This window comes from Anabas testudineus, chromosome 6 (genome assembly GCF_900324465.2).
Source record: "Anabas testudineus chromosome 6, fAnaTes1.2, whole genome shotgun sequence".
NCBI classification, from domain to species: Eukaryota; Metazoa; Chordata; class Actinopteri; order Anabantiformes; family Anabantidae; genus Anabas; species Anabas testudineus.
The window spans coordinates 1,243,598-1,266,856 of NC_046615.1; the positions used below are offsets into that span (position 1 = coordinate 1,243,598).

At 38.8% G+C, this 23,259-nt stretch overlaps 1 protein-coding gene across 1 annotated transcript in view; it reads left to right on the forward strand.

Moving 5' to 3' along the window:
• Positions 1-22,189, forward strand: part of sv2bb (synaptic vesicle glycoprotein 2Bb) — a 31,435-nt gene extending 9,246 nt beyond the window's left edge. The window contains exons 3-14 of the mRNA XM_026364711.1: positions 7,714-7,894; positions 10,180-10,331; positions 11,997-12,130; positions 12,382-12,471; positions 12,717-12,830; positions 13,369-13,457; positions 14,016-14,091; positions 15,323-15,411; positions 16,825-16,958; positions 17,523-17,723; positions 19,124-19,283; positions 19,556-22,189. Coding sequence (XP_026220496.1) covers positions 7,714-7,894; positions 10,180-10,331; positions 11,997-12,130; positions 12,382-12,471; positions 12,717-12,830; positions 13,369-13,457; positions 14,016-14,091; positions 15,323-15,411; positions 16,825-16,958; positions 17,523-17,723; positions 19,124-19,283; positions 19,556-19,739 — 1,604 coding nt within the window. The 3' untranslated portion in view covers positions 19,740-22,189. The remainder of the gene's footprint in view (positions 1-7,713; positions 7,895-10,179; positions 10,332-11,996; positions 12,131-12,381; positions 12,472-12,716; positions 12,831-13,368; positions 13,458-14,015; positions 14,092-15,322; positions 15,412-16,824; positions 16,959-17,522; positions 17,724-19,123; positions 19,284-19,555) is intronic.
• The last annotated feature ends 1,070 nt before the right edge of the window (positions 22,190-23,259 follow it).

Below are 23,259 nucleotides of genomic sequence, written 5' to 3' on the forward strand. Positions count from 1 at the left end.
GATGCCTGTCTCCTCTTAACCATATGTGAATCGATCCTACATATGGTTAAGAGGAGACACGCAACAGGCAGCACAGTGGTAGAAGGGTGAGAACTCCTGTCTCACAGTAAAAAGGTCCTGGTCCAAATCTGCCAACAGGACCTTTTCTGTGAGGACTTTCCCTTCTACCACTGTGCTTGCGTGGGTTTCCCCCGGGATGTCCCGGTTTCTTCCCACATCATTAATTAATCATTCAAAAATTTAATAAATAAAACAAATCAATAAAAATAAATCAAATAAATATGATTGTTTTGATGTTGTTGTTGTTCAAGTGGGATGACATTCAAACATGTTTACATTTGTAATTTTTCAATACATTTTTACATTTAGATGCTGGCAGTGACAACATACTGCTTAAATATTAAACATATGATCTTACAGCAAGGATTAAAAAATGTGTTCTGATGTGACTAACGTGACGATCACGACTGGTCTGTTTTGAGACAGTTTAATACTGAGAATGAGAAAAAATGTGAAATATTCAGCACTCAATATTCAGGAGCTGAGAAAATCAGGTTTATGAATAAAAATAAATAAAAAAGAATTATTATCAAATGTTAGAGTTGGATATTACTCTCATTTAAGCTCCTCTATTCATTGTTTTCAGACGAGGGAGGAATTTAAAAGATTGATTAGATAAATGAAATCTACTTCTATTTTCCATACCTGCATTACAAACTACATTTAGTCCCACCGCAGGTGAAAGTACGGACGTGTAGTGATGCTCGCAAAAGCCTGCTCCTGATTTTCAGTGTCACCTTCTCCAAATTCACTCGTCTCATCTTTACCTGAACAGGCAAGAATGAGCCAGTCCCAAAGGTAGAAGTTGCAGATTATGATTTGTCCTAACTGAACGGACCATGGACTCTTCCAGTCTCGTTCAGTGAGAGAGTGGTAGAGAGCGAGCGAAACAGTGAATGGAGAGAGGTCAAAAACACAGACCTGAAACTGATTGAATGTAGTGTTTACAATGCAGATCACTAACAGATCACAGACAATATGAGAACATTAGTGCTGCTAGCTCAGTCCATACATGCTAAAGGTAAGTATTTTAACAAACTCTGCCTTAACTTCTCGTCTTTCAGTGATTATTTCATAAATAACCTATGACCTCTGCCCCTAATGGAAAAAGGATAAGAACCATGTAAACCTGCCTGTGAATAGCTCGCTGTCATAGTGCCAACTAGGGGATTCAATTTAGCACTAATTGAATTTTGTAAAGACACCAGCATGGAGAGGATAAAGTAGAGCAGGGGTCTCAAACTCAATTTACCTGGGGGCTGCAGGAAGCAGAGTCTGGGTGAGCCTGGGCCGCATCAGGTTTTCCACAAGAAAAAACTTTGTTAAAAACAAATCCTATTTTCTCAAATCTCTTTATTTTTATTTTTTAATACAAAATAAATAAAAATATCAAAAATGTATAAGAAAATAAATGAGTAATGGTAAATGTTCTGCACTTATATAGCACTTTTCTACCTAACTGGTACTCAAAGCACTTCAGACTGCATCTCATTCACCCATTCACACACACATTCACACACCGATGGCAGAGCTACTATGCAGCTGACCTGACTCACCGGGGGCAACTTCGGGTTCAGTATCTTGCCCAAGGACACTTTGGCATGTGACATGGCAGCCGGGAATCAAACCACAGATCCTATGATTGGGAGACAACTGCTTTACCTATTGGTGCGCTGGGACAAATGTCCGCGTGTGCTTCATAGAGACGAGGCTGCTAGCCAGGCTGAAAACTCTCCATGGCAACGCTGCTGTCACTCATCGAGAAATGTTTCTTTGCTTGGATAAGCCCGGCCGATGTCCCGTCCCCGAGACCCATATACTCCACAGTGATTGGTTGGTTTGTTCAGCTTCGCACCAGCACTGTAAAGTGCCAAACATCAAACTTGAGGGCGGCACTAACATTAAACTTTTATATTAAGGCGGGGGCCACAAATTATTGTCCCGCGGGCCGCGAGTTTGAGACCCCTGAAGGCTTATTGTGGACTAAAATACTGTTATGTTTGGTTGCAGAAGGCTCATTTAAAAAACTTCTCTTTCCCCACTCGCTGCAATTCATACAGCTCTGGTTTGCAGCCATATTTTTGTCATTCTCAAATGAGACTGACAAAAATATGGCAAAAATAACACAGATGAAGATACGGTAAGATGAACTAAAAAAAGAAAAAACAAAAACGATTACTATGTCCATAGTGAATATATTAATGCAGCAAAATTTTATTTCAATCTTTCATGTGTTTATGCTCACGCAACACTAGACCTACCATGGCCTTATTGTGGACTAAAATACTGTGTGCTTAGCAGGACTAATAGTTGTCATATTGTCTGTGATCTGTTAGTGATCTGCATTATAAACACTACACTACTACTGACTACATGATCATACTTTCACCTGCGGTGGGACTAAATGTAGTTTTTAATGCAGGTACAGAAAATAGAAGTAGATTTCATTTATCTAATTAATCTTTTAAATTCTTCCCCTAAAAACAATGAATAGAGGAGCTTAAATGAGAGTAATATCCAACTCTAACATTTGATAATAATTCTTTTTTATTTATTTTTATTCATAAACCTGATTTTCTCATCTCCTGAATATTGAGTGCTGAATATTTCACATTTTTTCTCATGCTCAGTATTAAACTGTCTCAAAACAGACCAGTCGTGATCGTCACGTTAGTCACATCAGAACACATTTTTTAATCCTTGCTGTAAGATCATATGTTTAATATTTAAGCAGTATGTTGTCACTGCCAGCATCTAAATGTAAAAATGTATTGAAAAATTACAAATGTAAACATGTTTGACTGTCATCCCACTTGAACAACAACAACATCAAAACAATCATATTTATTTGATTTGTTTTTATTGATTTGTTTTATTTATTACATTTTTGAATGATTAATTAATGATGTGGGAAGAAACCGGGACATCCCGGGGGAAACCCACGCAAGCACAGTGGTCGAAGGGAAAGTCCTCACAGAAAAGGTCCTGTTGGCAGATTTGGACCAGGACCTTTTTACTGTGAGACAGGAGTTCTCACCCTTCTACCACTGTGCTGCCTGTTGCGTGTCTCCTCTTAACCATATGTAGGATCGATTCACATATGGTTAAGAGGAGACAGGCATCAATCACTATCAACCATTAATAATTTGTTCTTCCCTATTAATGGTTGATAGTGAATCATCTGCCAACTCGACCTTTCCACATATAAAGACGGAACGTACTCTCTTCCTCATTCTGCCGAAGAATTTGCGGGCTCTTTTGAAGAAAGTGTTCTGCTGGGCTCCATCAGTTCCAGTCTTTATAGTGGCTACGTCTGGTCCAGTGCTGGTATCGGCTCCATCAGGGTCAGTGTTGTCATCAGCAGCATCAGCGGCTCTGGTGGTAGTGGCTGCTCCATCTTTTGAAGAAGTGGCGGTCGCAGCTACATCAGTTGGGTCAGATGCAGACACACAGCTAGTGTTTGTGTTGTCTTCATCAAGAGTAGCGGCGATGCCTGTCTCGTCCTTACTGGAAGTAGTGGTGTTTCTGTCTCCATCACGATGATCGGTTGCTGCTGAATCTTCATTGCTGGACATGTCAGTGGATGATTCTCTGTATGAAGAGTAAGAGGATGCTGGCTCTATGTCATCTTCAATACTGAATTTTGGGAGGGATGATTTATCAGTAGATGGCACCAGATCACTGGAAATATCAATATTTCTATAGTAACCACTTGTGCGTGTACTGTTTAAATCACCCACAAATGAACTCCCATTGTCCAAGTGGTCTGATTTGTCACTGTTGGGCTCACTCTCTTGATTTTGGAAATTGGAAGTAGGGGTCTTTGGTCTACTAGGTGTAAGCACAGTATTTGAATAATCAGACAAATACAGTCCAAGGTCTTCTGAGTCTTCGTTGCCACTAGAATCCTGTGTGGCTATTTCAGCGGTGTCAGTTTCATCTAAGTGAGACATGCAGGACGCTTTCATGAACTGAAAGGCAATATCTGCATAAGTACTGGTTCCCTTGTCATCTACCAGATGAGCCATTGTAACAAAATTGTGTGTCATGGCTTCACTGGGAGTCATCCTCACTGCAGAATTCACATGTAGACAGCATTTTAGGAGGCTTAAAAATGCCATTCTATCTTTCAGTTCAATACGATCAGCTTTTTTTGGATTCATTTGTACCAAGTGCTCCAAATCCCTGCACAAGCTCATAATATTGCATGTTTCCTGTGGCTTGATACCTGTGACAACCTCGTACTCTGTTGGCGTCCTAAGTCTCCATTTTGGATTGCTGGGGTCCCGGGTGAAATACTTCCATACATTTTTTCCTGAATGCAGATGCCAGTGGTCTGGTTGCCCCAGGAGGTGCAGTATGACTTCCATGTAATGGTATGCACAGCCGCTGGGAAACAGGCTCCGTCCAAAGTACATATGTGCCATAATGCAACCCACTCCCCACATGTCAACAGCTGTGGACAAGGGAAGGCCCAGGGTTACTTCTGGAGCCCTGTATGAGAAAGGCTGTATTACCACACCAGGCTGTACTTGCCACTCTGGAAGAGCCAGACCAAAGTCGATGAGCTTGATCTTGAATGGTTTGTCCTTGTGGTTCACCAGCATCACATTGTCAGGTTTCAAGTCTGTGTGCATGATGCCGAGACCCTTCAGGGCCTGAAAAGCAACCAGTAACTGCTGGATCACTGGGCGAATTTCACTAAGATCCATTGGATACCATCGTCTCTCCTTCATCAGGTCCCAAAGGCTTCGGTCCAGATTTTCAAACACCAGACAAGAGAGGTTTTGGAATGTGAAGCTCTCTATGAATCTCACAATGTTTGTTTTATCTGGGTCCAGGGTCCTGATTGCTTCCAGCATTTCCACTTCACTTTGAATGAAGTGCTCTTCACCTTTTTTAAGGATTTTCACCGCTGCCATCTTGGCCGTTACTAAATCAAGACACTTGGCGACTTTTCCAAAGCATCCTTCTCCACTGAAGTTCATTACCAGGTAGCGTGTAGAATCACTGTGGAGTATGTCACGCTCCTTTACCTGAAGTGCCATCTTCATTTCAAGTTGAAAATTATGAAGATGAAGTAAAATTAAATATTGCAAGCAATTGCTTTCAAGTACTTTCCAAACGTAGCAAAAAGGTCACTTGTGTGCGTCCTCTTGACTAATTGGAGACTGTCTTTAGCTTATCTTTGAGAGGTAGGTATACTAGTTCCAGGTGATGACATCACCAGGAACAACAAAGACATCAAAGACAAAATTCTAAAAGTTTGAAAAAAAACAGCAGCTCTCAGTCCCTAGGTTCAGAAATTTAAATCAAAACAAGTCAAATCAGTTTCTAAGATGAGACTTTAATGCTCCCCAAGGGGGAAATTCACTTGTTACTGCGACAAAATGACAAAATGACATTTGCAGAAATGATTATGCAGATGTCAAAAGTGGAGAACATTTGCAGGATTAGTATACTATACTGCCCTATAGTGTCTATGTGCAATGGTTTGGGTGCAGTTTGTTTTGTATTTCTTCCATGATCTTATATTTTTACCATTGTGATGCTGAATGGCTGCTGGGTTGGGTGTGTTGAGCTATACAGTTGAGGGTACAAGGTATAAGGAGAGGTTACAGATTATACAACGGTTCAAATTCCTGCAATTGTCTCAACTTAAACAGACTTTTGAAGTGTCAACACACTCCATAGAGGAGTAACATCTAAATCCCCAAAAATATAAAGACATTAAGAAGAAATCATTTTTTGAAATAATCAAAGGGCATTTATTGAAATATTTAATCTTCAGAAAATGGTCATGTTCCATAAACGATTAAGAATCTTAAGATCTTTGTCCTACTCTCACTTATACCAATGGAGCAGACAAAATAGAAAACAGCCATGTGAGAGCTGCACCTTAAGCCACAGTGTTAATGTTGAATGTCTGTAACGATGTTCCACTCACAAAAGCCATGTTTGATTTCTACTTTACATATAACAGATACATTTTTAACATGACAATCCAAATAACATATTAACTGCTATATTATATAATGTATTGTACACTGTTTGGTGTATTTACATCTGGTCAGCTGCTATGTTTAAGGGGTCTTGGCCCAACAAGAACCCAATCGAAAGACTGTGGTCCCTTGTGAAAGATAAATCTCTGTCAATTGTGTAAGTATTATGATTATATTGGGATATAGATTTAAAATGAGTTTATTGCTGGGGTTGAATTATTGGTCAGCGGGTTAAGGTCCTGAGCCATTTTGAAGTTAGAGGTAAGGTTATGTTTGAGCTTAGGGGAAGGGGCTGGTGTTGTCAGTTGTCATCATTCAAAAAGGTCATCTGTTATTAACTATGTGAAATTAATATGTAATTAATACATATTTATCGCCACTTTTCCAGCGCACGGTTTGGACGTCATTTCAGGCGCAGTGTGCAATCACGTTTCACATAAAGTAGTCATTATATTCTCTGGAGCCTTTTCAGCTCTAGTGTTGATTGTGACTCCATCAGGGCCAGTTTTGAATATAGCTCCACTAGGGTCAGTGTTAACATTGGCCTTATCAGCTCCAATCCGTGGTTGCAGTTTTTGAATAATGATGAGATAAGACTTTCTGACTCTTCATTCCAATTCTGTGTGTCCATTTCAGTTTTAAGAGAAACATCTGATTCCCTTAAGTAAGATTTTGAAACCCCTGTACTCCAGGCTGTACTCTGATTTCTGAAAGGGCCATACCAAAGTCAATCAAGCCAAGGCTCTTCAGGGCATCGAAAGCAACCAGTAATTGGTGGGTTACAGGATGAGTATCACTGAGATCCACTGGCTTCCGTTTTCTCTCCTAAATCAGGTCCCAAAGCTTCTGTCCAGCATTTCGAATACCAGACATAAGGTTTTGGAAACTGAAATCATCATTTCACAATGTTCTGCCCATAGAAAGCATTCTCATGGCATTATGACATAACTACTAGCAAATGTGGAACATCATGAACATTAAAGTAGGCAGCAGCCTAAGCATCTCTGCTTCAGGAGAAGCAATGTTGTTTTCGTCCTGGCCATGGAACACTGGACCGGCTCTATACTCATACAACAGTGCTCAAGGGCTTGTGGAAGTTCGCACAACCAGTCCACATGTGCTTTGACTGTGACTGTTGTGGGATCTTGTTGGGGGTACTGTGGGAGTACAGGGTCCGGGGCCCTCTGTTAAGGGCTGTCTGGTCCCTGTAAAACCTCTTCTCTCTTTCAAAGTCAGCTCACGGCAGAGTAGAAATCAAATTACTCATCTGCTGCGTGTATACATGATTTGTTTTGGTCAGGACAATTTCTCATACAGTATATGTGCACATTTTCAAGCACAGGAAGAAACAGATAAATCTGAAGTGCACGGCAGATTAATGAGGCCTTGAAAGAGCACACATGCCCTTCATTACCTCAAGTCAATAGCAATTACAATGCAGCTCACACACAAACTGGAGCGGAACTCTGCTTTTGGTCTAGTCATGCTTCATTCATTTCTAGTGAACTTAAAAGAAATGTCTTATGTGTGTTTTTGAGTTATCTACAATATAAAGCCTTAAGAAATATATAAGGTCTTTACACTTAATACTTATAAGTTGTATGTATGAGCACACAGACTACACTATCTCTGTTTCTCTTTCTCTGTGCAGGTCTCATCGTCTTTCTGAGCATGATGGCGGGGGCGTTCTTGTGGGGTGGTTTGGCAGACAAAGTTGGGCGTCGACGATGTCTGCTTGTGGCATTAGCTATAAACTGCGTCTTTGCCTTCCTGTCTTCCTTCGCCCAGGGATACGGCTTCTTCCTCTTCTTTAGGCTGCTGTCTGGCATTGGGTAACATAAACACACTTCATTTTAGATAGGTGATGGATCTGTTGTTTCCACTTGCCCACAGTTTTATCATATGTATTTTCATGAACTGTATGCATCGTAAGGAAAATTAATTCTATTTATAAAACATAATTTACTTAGAATTTGAAATGTGTTGTGAAAAAGTTATTAGCAATAAATCATGAGAAATGATGCAAACCCACATCTTCAGATGTTTAAATCTCTCAATGCATATTACTGTCTGCTTTAAATAAATTACAGAGGAACAGTCTTTTCAAGGCCACTTTAAATATGCACACTCATGTAATTAGTGTTTGCCTTGAAGGAAAGTTGTTCCTTAGCACAGCTACAGAAGGGATGTGTGAAGTTTTAAAATGACTCTTAGGCATCTACAGACTTTAGCAGTTATAAGTTCACTGCAATCAAACTGTGCAACATGGATCAGCTAAACTTCAACAACATCAGCGTTCACACATATAGACTTAGGCACCTACTGGATCATGGGCTGTGATGCAAGAATAAAACACCTCCAGCTTGTATCCGTTATCAGACAGTCATCCTAAATTTCTGATAAGGTCTGAATTCTTTCCCTGGCTATCTTTGGTCACAAGATCGTGAAAATGGTTGTCTTTCACTCTCTCTTACAGGGCAATGGGTTTTGAGCTAAATACTAAAAATATATAACACTGAATAATATATTTCTGAACTAAATGCATTGCTACATCTGATCATATTTAAGTCTGTAAATGTGTATGTGTAGATGTGTGTTTAGTGACAGTCTGTCATACCAAGAGACATCATGAGATAGTCAGTGTCCAGGATTTGTACAATTGATATATTTCACAGTGTGACAGTTTTGGAAAAAAAAAAAAAACTAAAAACATGGACACACTATATCCACAGCATGCAAAATTATAATGGTGTTACTTTACCACGAGACAATCCAATACTGTAAATATGTATGTAAAATCATTTTTGAAAAGTTCCACACAATGTCTCTAGGACATCCTGACTGTCCCACTAAGCCACCAGTCAAGAACAGTTCACATTTGAGCTTAAGTCTATAGAAGCTTTAAAAGTCAGAACTGACCACTAACCTGTCAAATCACACACACACACACACACACACACACACACACACACACACACACACACACACACACACACAAACAACAAGTAATAGAATATGTGTCTTCCCTAGATGCCAACAGAAAAACTGTTGTTTTGGTTGAGAAGGACGTGTAGCAGTATTTATCTTTATCATTGCCTAATAAAGCTAAGTCATCTGCATATACAATTGCACTAAAACAGGCTGGCACAGGTAGAGTTATCCAAAAACACTGCCCTGTGGCACTCCACACTCAACAGTTCTTCCATTAACATCCACAACTTCTGTCTACCTTGATAAAACACTTAGAGTAATAAAACCTGGTCCATAATGTGAAATACTTTCTGTAGATCCTTACCACATAACCTTCCCCATCAACATGTTTCCTAGTACAATCTGTAAAATATATCTACTACTGTAGGTGATTTCCTGAATCCAGATCCAATGTCATACAGTTTTTAGCATTACAATGTTTTATTTGATCTTTTTCCCCTAAAACTGTGAAATTCTGAAATTTAAGAATTGTTTCAACTTGAGTTGTTTTTATTCCACTGTTCTTTGAAAGACATCATGTAGTATATCACAGGACGCTTTTAGATATAAATGCAGATCTTTAATATGTAGGTAATACAGATGAAGCTCCACACAATACACATGCAGTTTGGTTAGTGTTGTTTTGCAGCTCAGAATCTCAGAATAACTGGAGTCCACAGGGAGCCACACTGACTCAGAAATAAGGTCACAAAGTGAAAGTGATACTAAACCAGCAGTTTGCACAACAACACTGCTTGCCCCAGAGTTCTATCTAACTCTGAGGCTTGTTCTATGCATTCCTCTGCTGCATCCACACCAACACGTACAGCATTCTGGGTTCATGTTGCATCTAAGAAAAGTGAAGCCTTAGTTCAATTTACAGAAATATCCTAACTGCCTCTTATGAGTAGGCTATAACATAACATGAGGTTGGTGCCCCGGGTAGTGTTTTTTTTTTAGGAATAGTTTCTTATGGCAAGGAATAATTCAGTGATCAGGGCTGCCTTATTGCACCTGAAATCCAATCCTTCTTAGATTGTAGTTCATTCTCCATTAATCAAAATGTTGATTAAGCTGATATTGTGTTGTATTTGTAAATGATTAGTTGAAACTACAACTCTCTCTTTCTGCCTCCCTCTAATTTCAGCATTGGTGGGACAGTGCCTATTGTGTACTCATACTTCTCTGAGTTTCTTCAGATGGACAAGAGAGGTGAACATCTGTCCTGGCTGTGTATGTTCTGGATGGTTGGTGGGATTTATGCTTCTTTCACTGCTTGGGGCATCATACCAAGATATGGTAAGAACTTAAGTAAAGCATTCTTTTTATTCAGCTTGTGAGGAAACTAGGCCATTGCATATCTTAATATAGCTCATAGATAAATGTAAGGTACCTAGGTGCTAGGAGTTAACCCAAAAGTTAACTTAAGCAAACAAAAAATGCAATATTACTTTAAAATCTAAGTAATTAATAATGGAGAAACTAACCTGTTTTCATTAAAGTTAATGGATTGGATTAATGATTTAAGTGCAGTACACTAAAATCCAATTTAAATATTTAAGTTGAGTACAGTACATTCAAAATATGCATCATTGACTAGTAAACACACAATGCATTATGAAACATGCATATACTGTAATTAAGGCATTTGGCCCACATTTATGAAAACTAATGGGGACAAAACATTCAGTAAAGAAACACCTCCATCACCCACTTTAATAAACACACAGTAAAATGATCACTTTAGGCAGATACACCTTTTTTCCTGTTGAGGAATATCAAAACAAAACCCTGAACATGAAATTTAAAGTAAGGACAATACTTTGGATAGCAGAAAGTATTACATATTTTTGGGGCATAAATTATGTGGAAATCCTTGGCTTTCAATCATCTAATATTGCCACAGGCAGGTTTTCAGTGGAGTCAACAGAGCACTGGGACACCTGCTTTGGAACACTTTAGTTTTGACAATACAGAAACAGTTCCCAGAGTCTTGCCTATCTTCCAACTTTCAAATCAAAGCAAACATTTCTTTTCTAAATCTAAGGGAGCATTTTGTCTGCCAATTTAAAGAACAGCTGGGACATCCTTCATCATGCAGCAAGACAATGAAAAACACACTGCTAAAATAACAAAGGAGTTCATCAGGGGCAAGAAGTGGAAGGTTTTTGTATTAAGTATTAAGCCTTATTCACTGTAATGTATTTTAAGTCTATTTCTCCCAATACTTTTACTCACATGAAAAACAAACAAAAGCTCAAACAAAAGGTGATGTCTTAAACACTTGGAAATTAAACTAAAATGTTGATCTTTTTGCTCATATTCATCTTTTGATGTGGCATACCCAATAAATAAATAAAATAGTTCTTGTTCTTGACCCCTAAAAAACATTAATTAAAATTCATGTGGCTGGTCTTTTTTTGAAAATTTTCTGCACTTATATAGCGCTTTTCTACCTAACTGGTACTCAAAGCGCTTTACACTGCATCCCATTCACCCATTCACACACACACTCACACACCAATGGCAGAGCTGCCATGCAGCTAACCACAAATACAGAATAAAGTTTAGTGAGCTTGACCTTTCAGTTTCTGTGTGAGGTTTTGCGTTCCAGTGCCATCTAGTGCTGCTCAAATTTGAGCAGCACTAGTAAGTAATTTCTTACTTATTGTGAAGTGCCTCAAGCTGACATTTCTTATGAACTGAAATATATTAAACTGAACCGAATATTCTCATGAACATTTCTTTAATTAATTTGAACCATTACACCAGAGAACAACACTTATCTAATATAATTATAATAGTAATTGATGTGGCTCTTCATTTATTTAAGAGAAATATGACGGGTATTGAGTCATGATTCATTTGTTTGTCTTTTCCCTCTGTGACACGATGAATGCCAGGGGTGTCAAAAGAATATTGTCATATGTTTCAAAATGTGTTTGTGTGCGTGTTTGGGAACAGGTTGGGGGTTCAGTATGGGCACAGAGTTCCAGTTCCACAGCTGGCGCGTATTTATCCTGGTTGCGGCTCTTCCTGCTATTGCCTCTTTGGTTGGACTCACCTTCATGCCTGAGAGTCCCCGCTTCCTCTTGGAGGTGAGGCTGCAGACATACTCACACCAGACATTTATTTGTGGTTTCCACCATGAACAATAAAGCATTGTGCATTTATACTTGATCCTCCTGGTGTACTTGCATGGGGCATAAAGAAAAGCATGCTGCTCCCAGCTGATGGTGGTTAAGAAGTGAAGTAAAAAGCATGTGTTGTAAATACTTTGACATTAGTAATATAGTGTATGTGTTAATGACTACATGCATTTGTCTGTTTGTGTGTGTGTGTTGAGTAGAATGCCAAGCACGATGAGGCATGGATGATCCTGAAGCAGGTCCATGACACCAACTGGAGGGCCAAAGGCCAGCCAGAGAAAGTCTTTACTGTGAGTGATGAAACACATACAAACATATTCTTTAGATTTGAACAAGTGTTGAATGAACAGATGCAAAGATCATCTAAATTTCTGCAGTAATAAGTTTCCCAATAATCTTTCACCCACTTGATGTAATTTGCCACTGTTTACTTAAGCATAAAAAAAAAATCTATATTTTTCCTCCTACATGTTTTAGTATTACATTAATGGTATTATTTGTTGGTCAATAAAATTTTCCATCTTTTTGTTTTCAGGTTACTCACATCAAGGCTCCCAAGACAGCCGAGGATGAGTTTATTGAGATCCAGAGTGCCACTGGAACACCTGTGCAGCGATGGGCTGTACGCTCGCTAACACTCTGTAAACTGGTACGTAAAAGAGTACTACAATATTTAAGATAAAGTACTGTTAATATGGTGAAATAGTACTCAAGTAAAAGTAAAATCACTTGTTTGAAAATCTAATCAAATCAGAAGTAAAAGGTTACTCATTTTAAATTTACTTTGAGCATTCTGGTTCCCAACAGATTACTTTATTTAGAAATGTAGTTTCCAGTGCCATATATATGCCATATATATATATATATATATATATATATATATATATATATATATATATATCTGATATGTTGTTGACAGTTTTACTCAGAATACAGTGCTAGTGAGATGTAAGTTGCAGCCTCGTTATGGAGAGTCGATTATGCATGAGAGCATTACCTTATCTTTACTATTAGTTGGATTTTCTTCTTATATTTATGTGTCATTTTCCCAGAGCTAATTACTCATGTTTCCCATATTCTACACATTTAACATATGCTATTATTTGAAAATCATACTATGAAGATGGACCATATAATTGGTAGCACTACTTTATTTCTAAAGGAACTTGGTTTTTGTTTTGTCATAGGTGTTAAGGAACGTAGCGTCTCTTCTGTCTGCAGAGTTGAGGTTTGCGACACTCTTCATGGCCATCATCTGGTTCTGCATGGCTTTCAGGTGAGTTCACTGCATCACGTATAACACCATCATCCAGGTTTGTGCAATGTGACAGAAATCATGGAGAAAAAAGAATCAGATTTAAGTAGAACTGAAACTGCACTGTAAGCACAGTAAGTTTATTTTTTTGCAAAACAAAACAATATTTCACAAAAAATGATGTGAAAGAGAAAACATGTCAACAAAGAGAAAACGTAATGGTAACCTCTATAAAATGAACAAAACACTGCTAACGTTAATAAAACATAACATTTCAAATGAAAAAGGGAGTAAAAATACTTCTTATTTCAGAGCAGCATGTGGACCTGGTCATGTTTATGCATGCAGACTGTACTTTGTGAAACATTATTTTTTAATCTTGTGATTTTGAGGTATAGTTTGTGTTGTTGGGTTTTATGAAACATTGCACTTTTGTGAATGCTGTTGAGTTTGGACCTCAGGGCCACCGTAGACAAAAACTTAAAAGCCATTTTAAAAATAACTCTGAAAATGCTTTAAATCACTCTCTGCTTGTTTTATGTACCATTTATTGATTCAGTATTCTCTGTATTGTAACAGCTACTATGGTCTGTCAGTTTGGTTCCCTGACATGATCAAACACCTTCAGTATGAAGAGAACTTGTCCAAGGTCAAGGTAAAGTAAACAGCAATTAATCTACGTCACAAACCTGTCTTACACTGTAGCCAGCTGGTCTTGTGATGTTGTGACTGGTGGCTGGTTCAGCAAGCTGCAGGCGCAGGACACGACGGGTTCCTGTTTGGATGCTTAAGAGACTTTGTGTGGGTTGTAGTCAAAAGCCTATGACTCAAGTGTTGTGTGGGTAGCAGGCTGCTGTCTGGCTCACTGGGACAATTTTAGTTGCACTTGATGATACTGGCTAACAAATGATTAAATTAACTCAATTCAGTTTGATTAAATACATGCATGACTCCAAATCACATCAAAACTGATCTCAAGGCATATTTACAGTGTAAGGTTTACACTGTAGCCCTGTTTCCTACTGCTTTTTTGCATCTCTACATGAATCTCATATACCTAGTGGGAGGGACTAAGACACGAAAAGATGCAAGTGAGGGACCTGGGATTCATCCTCAACACACACACAAAAAACTGAACACATACACACACACACACACACACACACTGGATTTGACATGTTCAACTTGCTGTTCTTGCACATAATTTTCACCATCGTTTTTATAGTACCTCAGATGTAAATTGTACATTTCAGCTACTGGTCGCTGCTGTTTTTGTGTTTTGTGTTCTGTTTTTGCACTGTCTTCAGATGTCTGTCTGCACTTTCTCTTTGTGTTCTTGCACTGTTTGCACTAGGTTGCACATGATGCACTTTATGTGGCTAGGACAACTTAGCAGGCCTCAGCCCCATGTTCTGTCTTGTTACTGTCCTATGTAGCTCCATGGTTCTGGAGAAACGTCTCATTTCACTATGTACTGCTTCAGCTATATGTGGTTGGAATGACAATAAAGCTTCTTGACTTGACTTGACTTGACAGTACATAAGGGAAGCCCCTCAGCAGAGTAACTTCTATAGCAGCATATCTAAGAGAGGGTTCAGAGTCACCTGATCCATCTCTAACTATAAGGTTTAAAAAAAAGGAAAGTTTTAAGTCTAGTCTTAAATGTAGAGAGGGTGTCTGCCTCCCGAACCTGAACTGGGAGCTGTTTTCACAGGAGAGGAGCTTGATAGCTAAAGGCTCTGCCTCCCATTCTACATTTGGAAACTCTAGGAACCACAAGTAAACCTGCAGTCTGAGAACGTAGAGTTCTGCTGGGAAAATATGGTACTATGAGGTCTTAAAGATAAGATGCTTTATGTGTGAAAATAACTCGTGTTTAATTCTAGGTCTTCCATAAAGAACGAGTGGAGAACTTCCACTTTAACTTCTCTTTGGAGAACCAGATCCATAAAGAAGGAGAATACATCCATGACAAGTAAGCCTCATTGGATTACCAATGAACACAACAGACAGATTTCCTTCTTTTGAATCTGTACTGTACTAGAAGTTGTTAGTTTTAACCACTAAAGTAATAACTACAGCACATTCAGTGTCTATGCTGTGCTGGAGCCAATGAGCAAGAGACAGGGTACAGCCTGGGCAGGTCTTCAGTCTCTTCCTGGATCCTCTATCTTTGTGGACTAAATTCAGACTCCAGAGTCTAGGTTGTGAATTAAAACAGCCTAACACAGTGTGAATAAATAATTAAACGAACAGCTGCAGTGGAGATTCGGTCTTTTAAAAAGAAGTGGGAGTTCACTGGCAGACTAATGGTTCATGCACATGCCATGTAAGCTCAACATCCCCAATTTAAATCTGCCTGGGGACCTTTATTAAATTGAAAAAAATTGGTGAATGTTCATCAACATATCACACTTGATGTACAATGGCTCCATAGAGTCAGACACAGTATTTTCTCCACACTTTCTTGTGTTGTATATTTAATTAATATGTTAAATGGATAAAATTCTACTCATATACTAAACTCAGAAATCTACCACGACAAAGTGAAAACACATTTTAATTCTTTTTTGCTAATTAATAATAAATAAAAACTCAAATCTTAATTTACAAAAATATCCAGACCTTTTCATATATGTAAACAGCCTGTTGGATTCTGATTACATTTTCTGAGATACACATATTGATTGTCCACCTTTAGAAAACTGGATTGGACATACACTGCTGTATTCATATGAACCTGGAAATAATCTGAAAATTTGAGGAATGATAGACATAATCCAACATTTAAGATTAGGAAACAAGCTGAGATTTCTTGCATCCCACACTGGAATGTGGACTAGACTTTAATAAATCATTTTCATTCATCAGAATGACAAAATAAATTCTGATCATAGCAATACAGCCAACAATTTTGCCGCTATCCACTTCGTATTGTGCATTAAACACCAATGGAAACATCACATATGCTATACAAAGGCACTAATAACCCTAATATATAGTTATAGATACATTAAAGACCGGGCATGACAGAGATTAAAGGTAAATCAAATCAAACTGAGTGGTATTGATTAACATGCAGGGAAAATACAACAGGCAATACTCATCATTCTCACACAAATCACAGCTGATATGAATTACTGTACCACCCAAGTGCAATTGAACTGCAACTCACAAGCAATGTCTGATTTTCATGAGTAAATATTTAGTTAATTTTTATTCATTACTGCTTTTTTGAAGTTAACATTTTTTTTAGTGACTGTTGTGGGTTCATCTTTCTTTAATAGAAGGGTATTAGACATCATTTAGACATGATGAGTAACAGAGACACGTCCTCAGTTTTCCTATGATTGATTAGTTTGCCCGTTTATGTCTCTTATCTCCACAGGTTTATCAGCATAGAGATAAAGTCCGTAAAATTTGAGGACTCGCTGTTTGAAGACTGCCGCTTTGAGGATATTAGGTCCACAGACACAGTGTTTGAGAACTGTACCATCCGCTCCACTGTCTTCTATAATACAGGTAGGTTCAGCAGGACCAGGGGTTTGGGAGGATTACAGAAAACATCGGTGTATTTAGATTAGAGGTTGAATGTTTGCCTGCTAAATTAAATGCTTTCTTCACAGTGACAAATGTCAGCCCTTCACTGTCCACTGTGGGCAGAATAAAAACAAAAACACCTGTCATCTACTGTATATGTAGTTTGTTTGTAAATTGGTTGCCAAAGGGCCCACACTGAGAAGGATTATATACTACACAGACCCTCAGACCTGCAGCTGACAGTGCTGACTGATAGGCCATGCCTTTTGTAAGACACTGAGCTATTTTCAACAAAAGTAATAAGAAAAAGACATAAATGCACAGAAATAGTGACTCAATAAAATTATAATAACCAGGTTCATTCATGACAAATCTCTTTAAAGTCTGTCAGCTTGAGTATAAAATAATCCCCAGTCATGATCCATTAGGAAAATATAGGGATGAAGGAGAAGTACAAACAGAGAAGGTTCTCAGTCTTTAATGAAGTGAAAATGTTTCACTGCACCAGTTCCATCTGTCATTTCACCATCCTCCTGTTCTCTGTAGACCTGTGGGAGGAAAAGTTCATCGACTGTACGATGGAGAACACCTCCTTTGAGCACAACAAACTCGGCTGCCACCTGGACACTGTTGAGGAGAACGATGTTCTTATCTACCTGGTCAGCTTCCTGGGCAGTCTGGCTGTGTTGCCAGGCAACATAATCTCAGCCCTCTTCATGGAGAAAATCGGCAGGGTCAAGATCATAGGTGATTGGGATTGAAAGTTTTCTTAGTAATAATTGTTGTAAAATTCATTTAAATTTCAATTCAATTTTATTTGTATAGCGCCAAATCACTACAGAAGTCATTTTAAAGCACTTTACAGTGTAAGGTTTAAGATCTTAGAAAATATAACATACAGAATTGTATAGAAAACCCAAGAACCGCACCTGAGCACTAGATGACAACAAAACACCAAAACAAGATACCTCAAGCAGAACCAGCCTTTGGGGCGGCCATCTGTCTCGACCAGTTAGGGTGAGTGGAAAGAGGAGAGAGCAAAGAACAGCAGGCAACAATAAATAATCACAAGCAGCAGAAACATTGGGCAGATGAGTAGGGCCAGCAATTGTACTCTGGAGATATACAGTTCCAAGTCTGAGGACACCTGTAGACGAGGACAGAGAGAGGGAGAAAGAGAGGAGGAAGCACAACTATGTTACCTGATCCATCTCTAACTATAAGCTTTATAAAAAAGGAAAGTTTTAAGTCTAGTCTTAAATGTAGAGAGGGTGTCTGCCTCCAGAACCTGAACTGGGAGCTGGTTCCACAGGAGAGGAACTTGATAGCTAAAGGCTCTGCCTCCCATTCTACATTTGGAAACTCTGGGAACCACAAGTAAACCTGCAGTCTGAGAACAGAGAGTTCTGCTTGGAAGATATGGAACTATGAGTTCATTAAGATAAGATGAAGCCTAATTATTAAGTGATTTATATTTGAGGAGAAGAATTTTTAATTCAATTCTGGATTTAACAGGGAGCCAATGGAGAGAAGCTAACATAGGAGAAATATGATCTCTCTTCCTAATTCCAGTCAAAACTCTGGCTGCAGCATTTTTGGAGGTTTTTAAATGTCTTATTGGGACATCCCAAGTCCAGTCCATTCTGGAAGTAATAAATGAATGGACTAGTTTTTCAGCATCACTTTGAGACAGGGTGCTCCTAATTTTAACAATATTCATCAGCTGGAAGAAGGCAGTTCTAGAGATTTCTTTTATGTATGATGTAAAAAAGATAACTCATAGTATTACAGTAATGTTATGTCATCTAGAGTAAGAAGGTGTAGGTGTAATGGAGCAGATGCATGATGTCATCCCCTCTAAGTTGAGGTTGATAGGGAAACTGAAGGGGGTTAAGTGAGGGTTTGACCAGAGATTAGAGGGACCCCAAGATCAGCCTCTCAAAAACCTTTATAGAATGTGATGTCAGAGCCACTCGTCTGTAGTCATGTACGTAGACACAGCATTATTTGACCTATTCCAATGACCTATTCCTATTATTTTCACACAGTGTTTGTCTTCTAACTAGTGTTATTGGTATTTCTTTTAAACAAAATGTTCAAATGTCACATTACAGGATTCAATATAAAGTTTCTGTGATTACCCGCAGGTGGCTCCATGCTCATTTCAGCAGGCTGTACCTTTTTCCTGTTTCTGAGCTCCAGCCAATCAGCGATCATTGCCCTGCAGTGTTTGTTCTGTGGCGTCAGCGTAGCTGCATGGAACGGCATCGAGGTGGTGACTGTGGAGCTGTACCCAACTTCTAAAAGGTTTTAGAAGTTCTCCATTCTACTGAAATTCTTGAAAAATAAATATAAAATGTTTATCTGTAGTTAAAAAAAATCAAATCAACAGTTATTCAGCACAGGAAGAAAATGAAATGTGAAAACGTTTGACTGGGTTAAATTCTTCTGATAGTGACCACGTTTTAGTGTAAAAGTGTCTCATAGAAGCTTTGTCAACTGGACAAACATCATGGAAAGCTTAAGTAGTGGCAGCTTCGATCAGATAGTCCTCTAAAGGCCATGTCTCTGTCTCTCAGGGCCACAGCGTTCGGCGTGCTGAACGCTCTGTGTAAGCTGGCAGCGGTCCTTGGCAGCTCTATCTTCGCCAGCTTTGTGGGCATCACCAAAGCTGTCCCCATCCTGCTGTCCTTCACTGCGCTGGTGTGTGGCGGTCTGGTAGCACTTAAACTACCCGACACAAGAGAGAAAGTGCTCCAGTGAGGTTATGTGTGATCCAGATGATTTTTTCAAGCAAATAATCATCGATTTGTAAAGCTCCATAGAGGGGATTGATATCTCCGCTAATGCTGGATGTACACAGGTTTCCTGTGTTTCATATGAGGATGATGCTGAGGTCCTATCTGGAATGTGTAAATGAACCAATCCTTTAATGAATCTCCTAAGACACCTGGTTTACTAACCACTGGACACTGATGACAGTGGGGAATAATGTTATTTTTGTGTAAATCAGACCTGAAGCCTAAAGGAACATCTCAGGATTTTTCAAGCTGGTCTTAATACAATATCAATATGTATAATATGTACATAGTGTCCTAGTTGCTGTTCTCCTGTCCTGTCATTTTACCTACATTGTAAGAAACTGGGGTCACCATGCACACCACCTGTTCCCTGCAGACTGCACTCTGAAGTTCAGCATCGTTTGTTCCACTAAGCTAAATCAGGTGTTTTACAGTTGCCATCTATACTCTGTTCAGATGAATTTCAGCTGGACTGGTTTTGTGCATGGCGACCTACATTTCGTATAGTTGAAACTGCAACAAACAAAATACACCAAGGTGTGTGCGCAGAGTAGAAACAGTTATGACGACCAAGACCCATTCTCATGTACATATAAGCACCTCAATGCTGCATTGAGGCGAGCTTGAAAAATCCCGTGCTGTTTCTTGAAATGACGTGCTCTGTTTATATGCTCCGCTGCTGTACTTGTCTTTCCACTGGCAGTTTTATGCATTATTTTGTTTAGCTTAGTTCTGAGGAAATTAATGAACTACAAGTGCTGTAATAGCGTACTAACCAGATCCTGGCAGTTGAGGTGATGCATCATTCCACAGCAGTTTTTAACATGTCATTGCATAAAACTAACAGGAAGGCTTCATATCAATGCTGCAGGGACACTGTTTGAAGTGAAACAACTCATATTTACTGCAAGTCCAACAGTATGGCACTGTATGTGTGCTGGATGTTTTGCATGAGTATCGTCATCTCTTTCTGCACTGGAGTTCATCAGTACAGGGAGTGCACACACTCATTTGGCTTGACTCACACACACAAAATATATCTCAGTGTAAGTGTATACATTTGTCTTTTAGTCTCTACATGACCTGGAGTTTAAGAGAGGCATCATGTCAACGTATAGACTACCCCAGTATGGTAACATGTTGTTTTGGGTTTGTTGGTGTTGCTCACTTAATGACCACAGTTGTTTTCATCACCATGTGTTTTTTCACTCCTAGCTGAGTAACATCATCACTGCACCATCTTGTGGAAGAACCTGAAAATCACACTTGGTTTAGTTTGGTTTAGTTAGTGGGACATTAGGCAGTCGCACCACATCTTAGTGTCTCCTCAGTCTTATGAAAATACTTGTCAATTAAAAGTGACGTTTTCAATTGATGCAATAAATAAAATTGTGACTTACTGTAAGCAGAACTGTGAAAAACCTTTTACTACTGCAGCTTCTTTATAATCATCTGGATGAAAAGACTGACGTCAGTATCATCATTGTGACTGCTAGTCGCACCCACACAAGTGATGCAGCTTCTAAATACAAGCTGAATCTTCCAGATAAAGAAAAACACACTCCATATGTCGTCTGTGCAAGTAGCATCTTATAGCCCATGGTTATGTTTCAAAGCTAACTCTAATGTATCGTACCACATCAAAGTGTAGGTGAACTGTTGAAATTGTACTTTACAAATGGGTTTAGTAATAAGGAATTTATCTTGCATAAACACAGTGTGGTAATATGTATTTTGTAGTTTGAATTAAACAAAAAAAGGAACACAAACATTTGTGCAAACTTTACAAAATGTACTTTTTATTGGACACATGCAAAGGTATGGAGGATCACACCTGCACGCAACACAGAGAGAATATATCACAAGACACATTACAAATACAATTGACCCTAAAGGTGTGAAGCTCAGTGCATTATCACTACAAAGGTGTCAGACCAGTATGGTATGTGGATGTATATGACTAGCTGAAGCTCTGTGCCATTGCCTGCAGTGCAGAAGCTCTGGGTGGAAACTCAACATCCCAGCTTGTGATCTGTCCATTACCGGATGTTTCAGTTCAACACCTCTTCCAAGTTTGTGTGGATAAATGTAATCTTTGTTACAATCTCTGCTGAGTTCTAATACTTATTACCACATTGTGTTCAGAACTTATGGAGAAAAATTGACATGTCCTCAAAGCACTGAGTAGAAACATACTGTGTGTACAGTATGTAGTACTGATTCTCTGCTGTGTCATTATTAGTTCTCAGCATCTTTATTGTCGAAACGCAAACTTTCAAAAAATACTTTTCCTGGTCCTAATACTCTATTAGGATAAGGAAAAGTATACTGTATTTAGGTAATTATTCCAACCTAAACTAAACTATAATCTTGTCCTAAACCTAACAAACTAGTTTTGGTTTCTAAACTGAACCTTTGCCACATCATTGTCACATCATAAAGTTTTAGTTATTTATTATCCAGCAGCAGTTGTTTTTCTGTGGGTCTCCTGCTGCCTGTTCATTCAGGAGGCACTCTGGTCATATCTGAAAGCCGTTTACATGTTTTCTCTCTGTTCTTATTTAACGTGTTGAATGTGTAAGTCTTAAACTGTGTGACACTTGGACACCTGTCAACGATCACGTCTGCACTTTGTGCATGTGGCAGATGAAGCTTGGCTGTCTTCAGTGTATTCCAGAGACTATTGTAATTTGAACAGAAGATATGCTGTTTTTAAAGAGAACAGAAAACCACTCTGTCTAGATCAGCCTTACGTGTTGTGTATGGCCACTAAGTCTTTGAACGTATACACGGTTTAACACTCGGTTGTTCTAAAAAAAGGTCACAGAAGTAGCTGTTGAGCAGCCGTCTCCCTCAATACGCTTCTGCTACTTTTCAGATGAATCATTTTAGAAAGTTGCTAGTTTTTGGACACATTGGTGAGGGGGGTTCACTCGCTGTTTGACAATGTGACAATCACAAACACACTCATTTGCATTTCCTGTAAGAAACGTGCGAGCGCTGGGAGCTGCTTCTGCTGCTGCTGCTTCAACAACCTACGCTACCCAGCTCCTGTGACCTTTAACAAACACTTACACATTACTGCACACAGTCTACAGTGATCCAGTCATTGTATTGGATTATATTTACATGTAACAGTTTTTTGATGTACAGTGTTACAGTTTTTTTATTAATGCATTTCTGTATTGTTTTGCTTGGATCTTCTGTCTGTCTGACATTATTTTTAAAGCTATTTAAAGATAAAAAGCCATCATTTGTTGCTCGTGTGAATGTTTTAATTATGTCTTCTGTGGAGGAGGTGTATTCCTACTGTACAAAATGTTTTCTTGTCGACTTTAGTTCTTACTGTTACTGTGTATTTGTGGCTGCGACAAATGAGCCCAATAAAATGAATTCATCAGTGCACTAACATCTGTCTAGATTTGCCTGTATCATATATTCGTCTGCATTTAATCAGAAAATCTGATTTTAATCATAACACC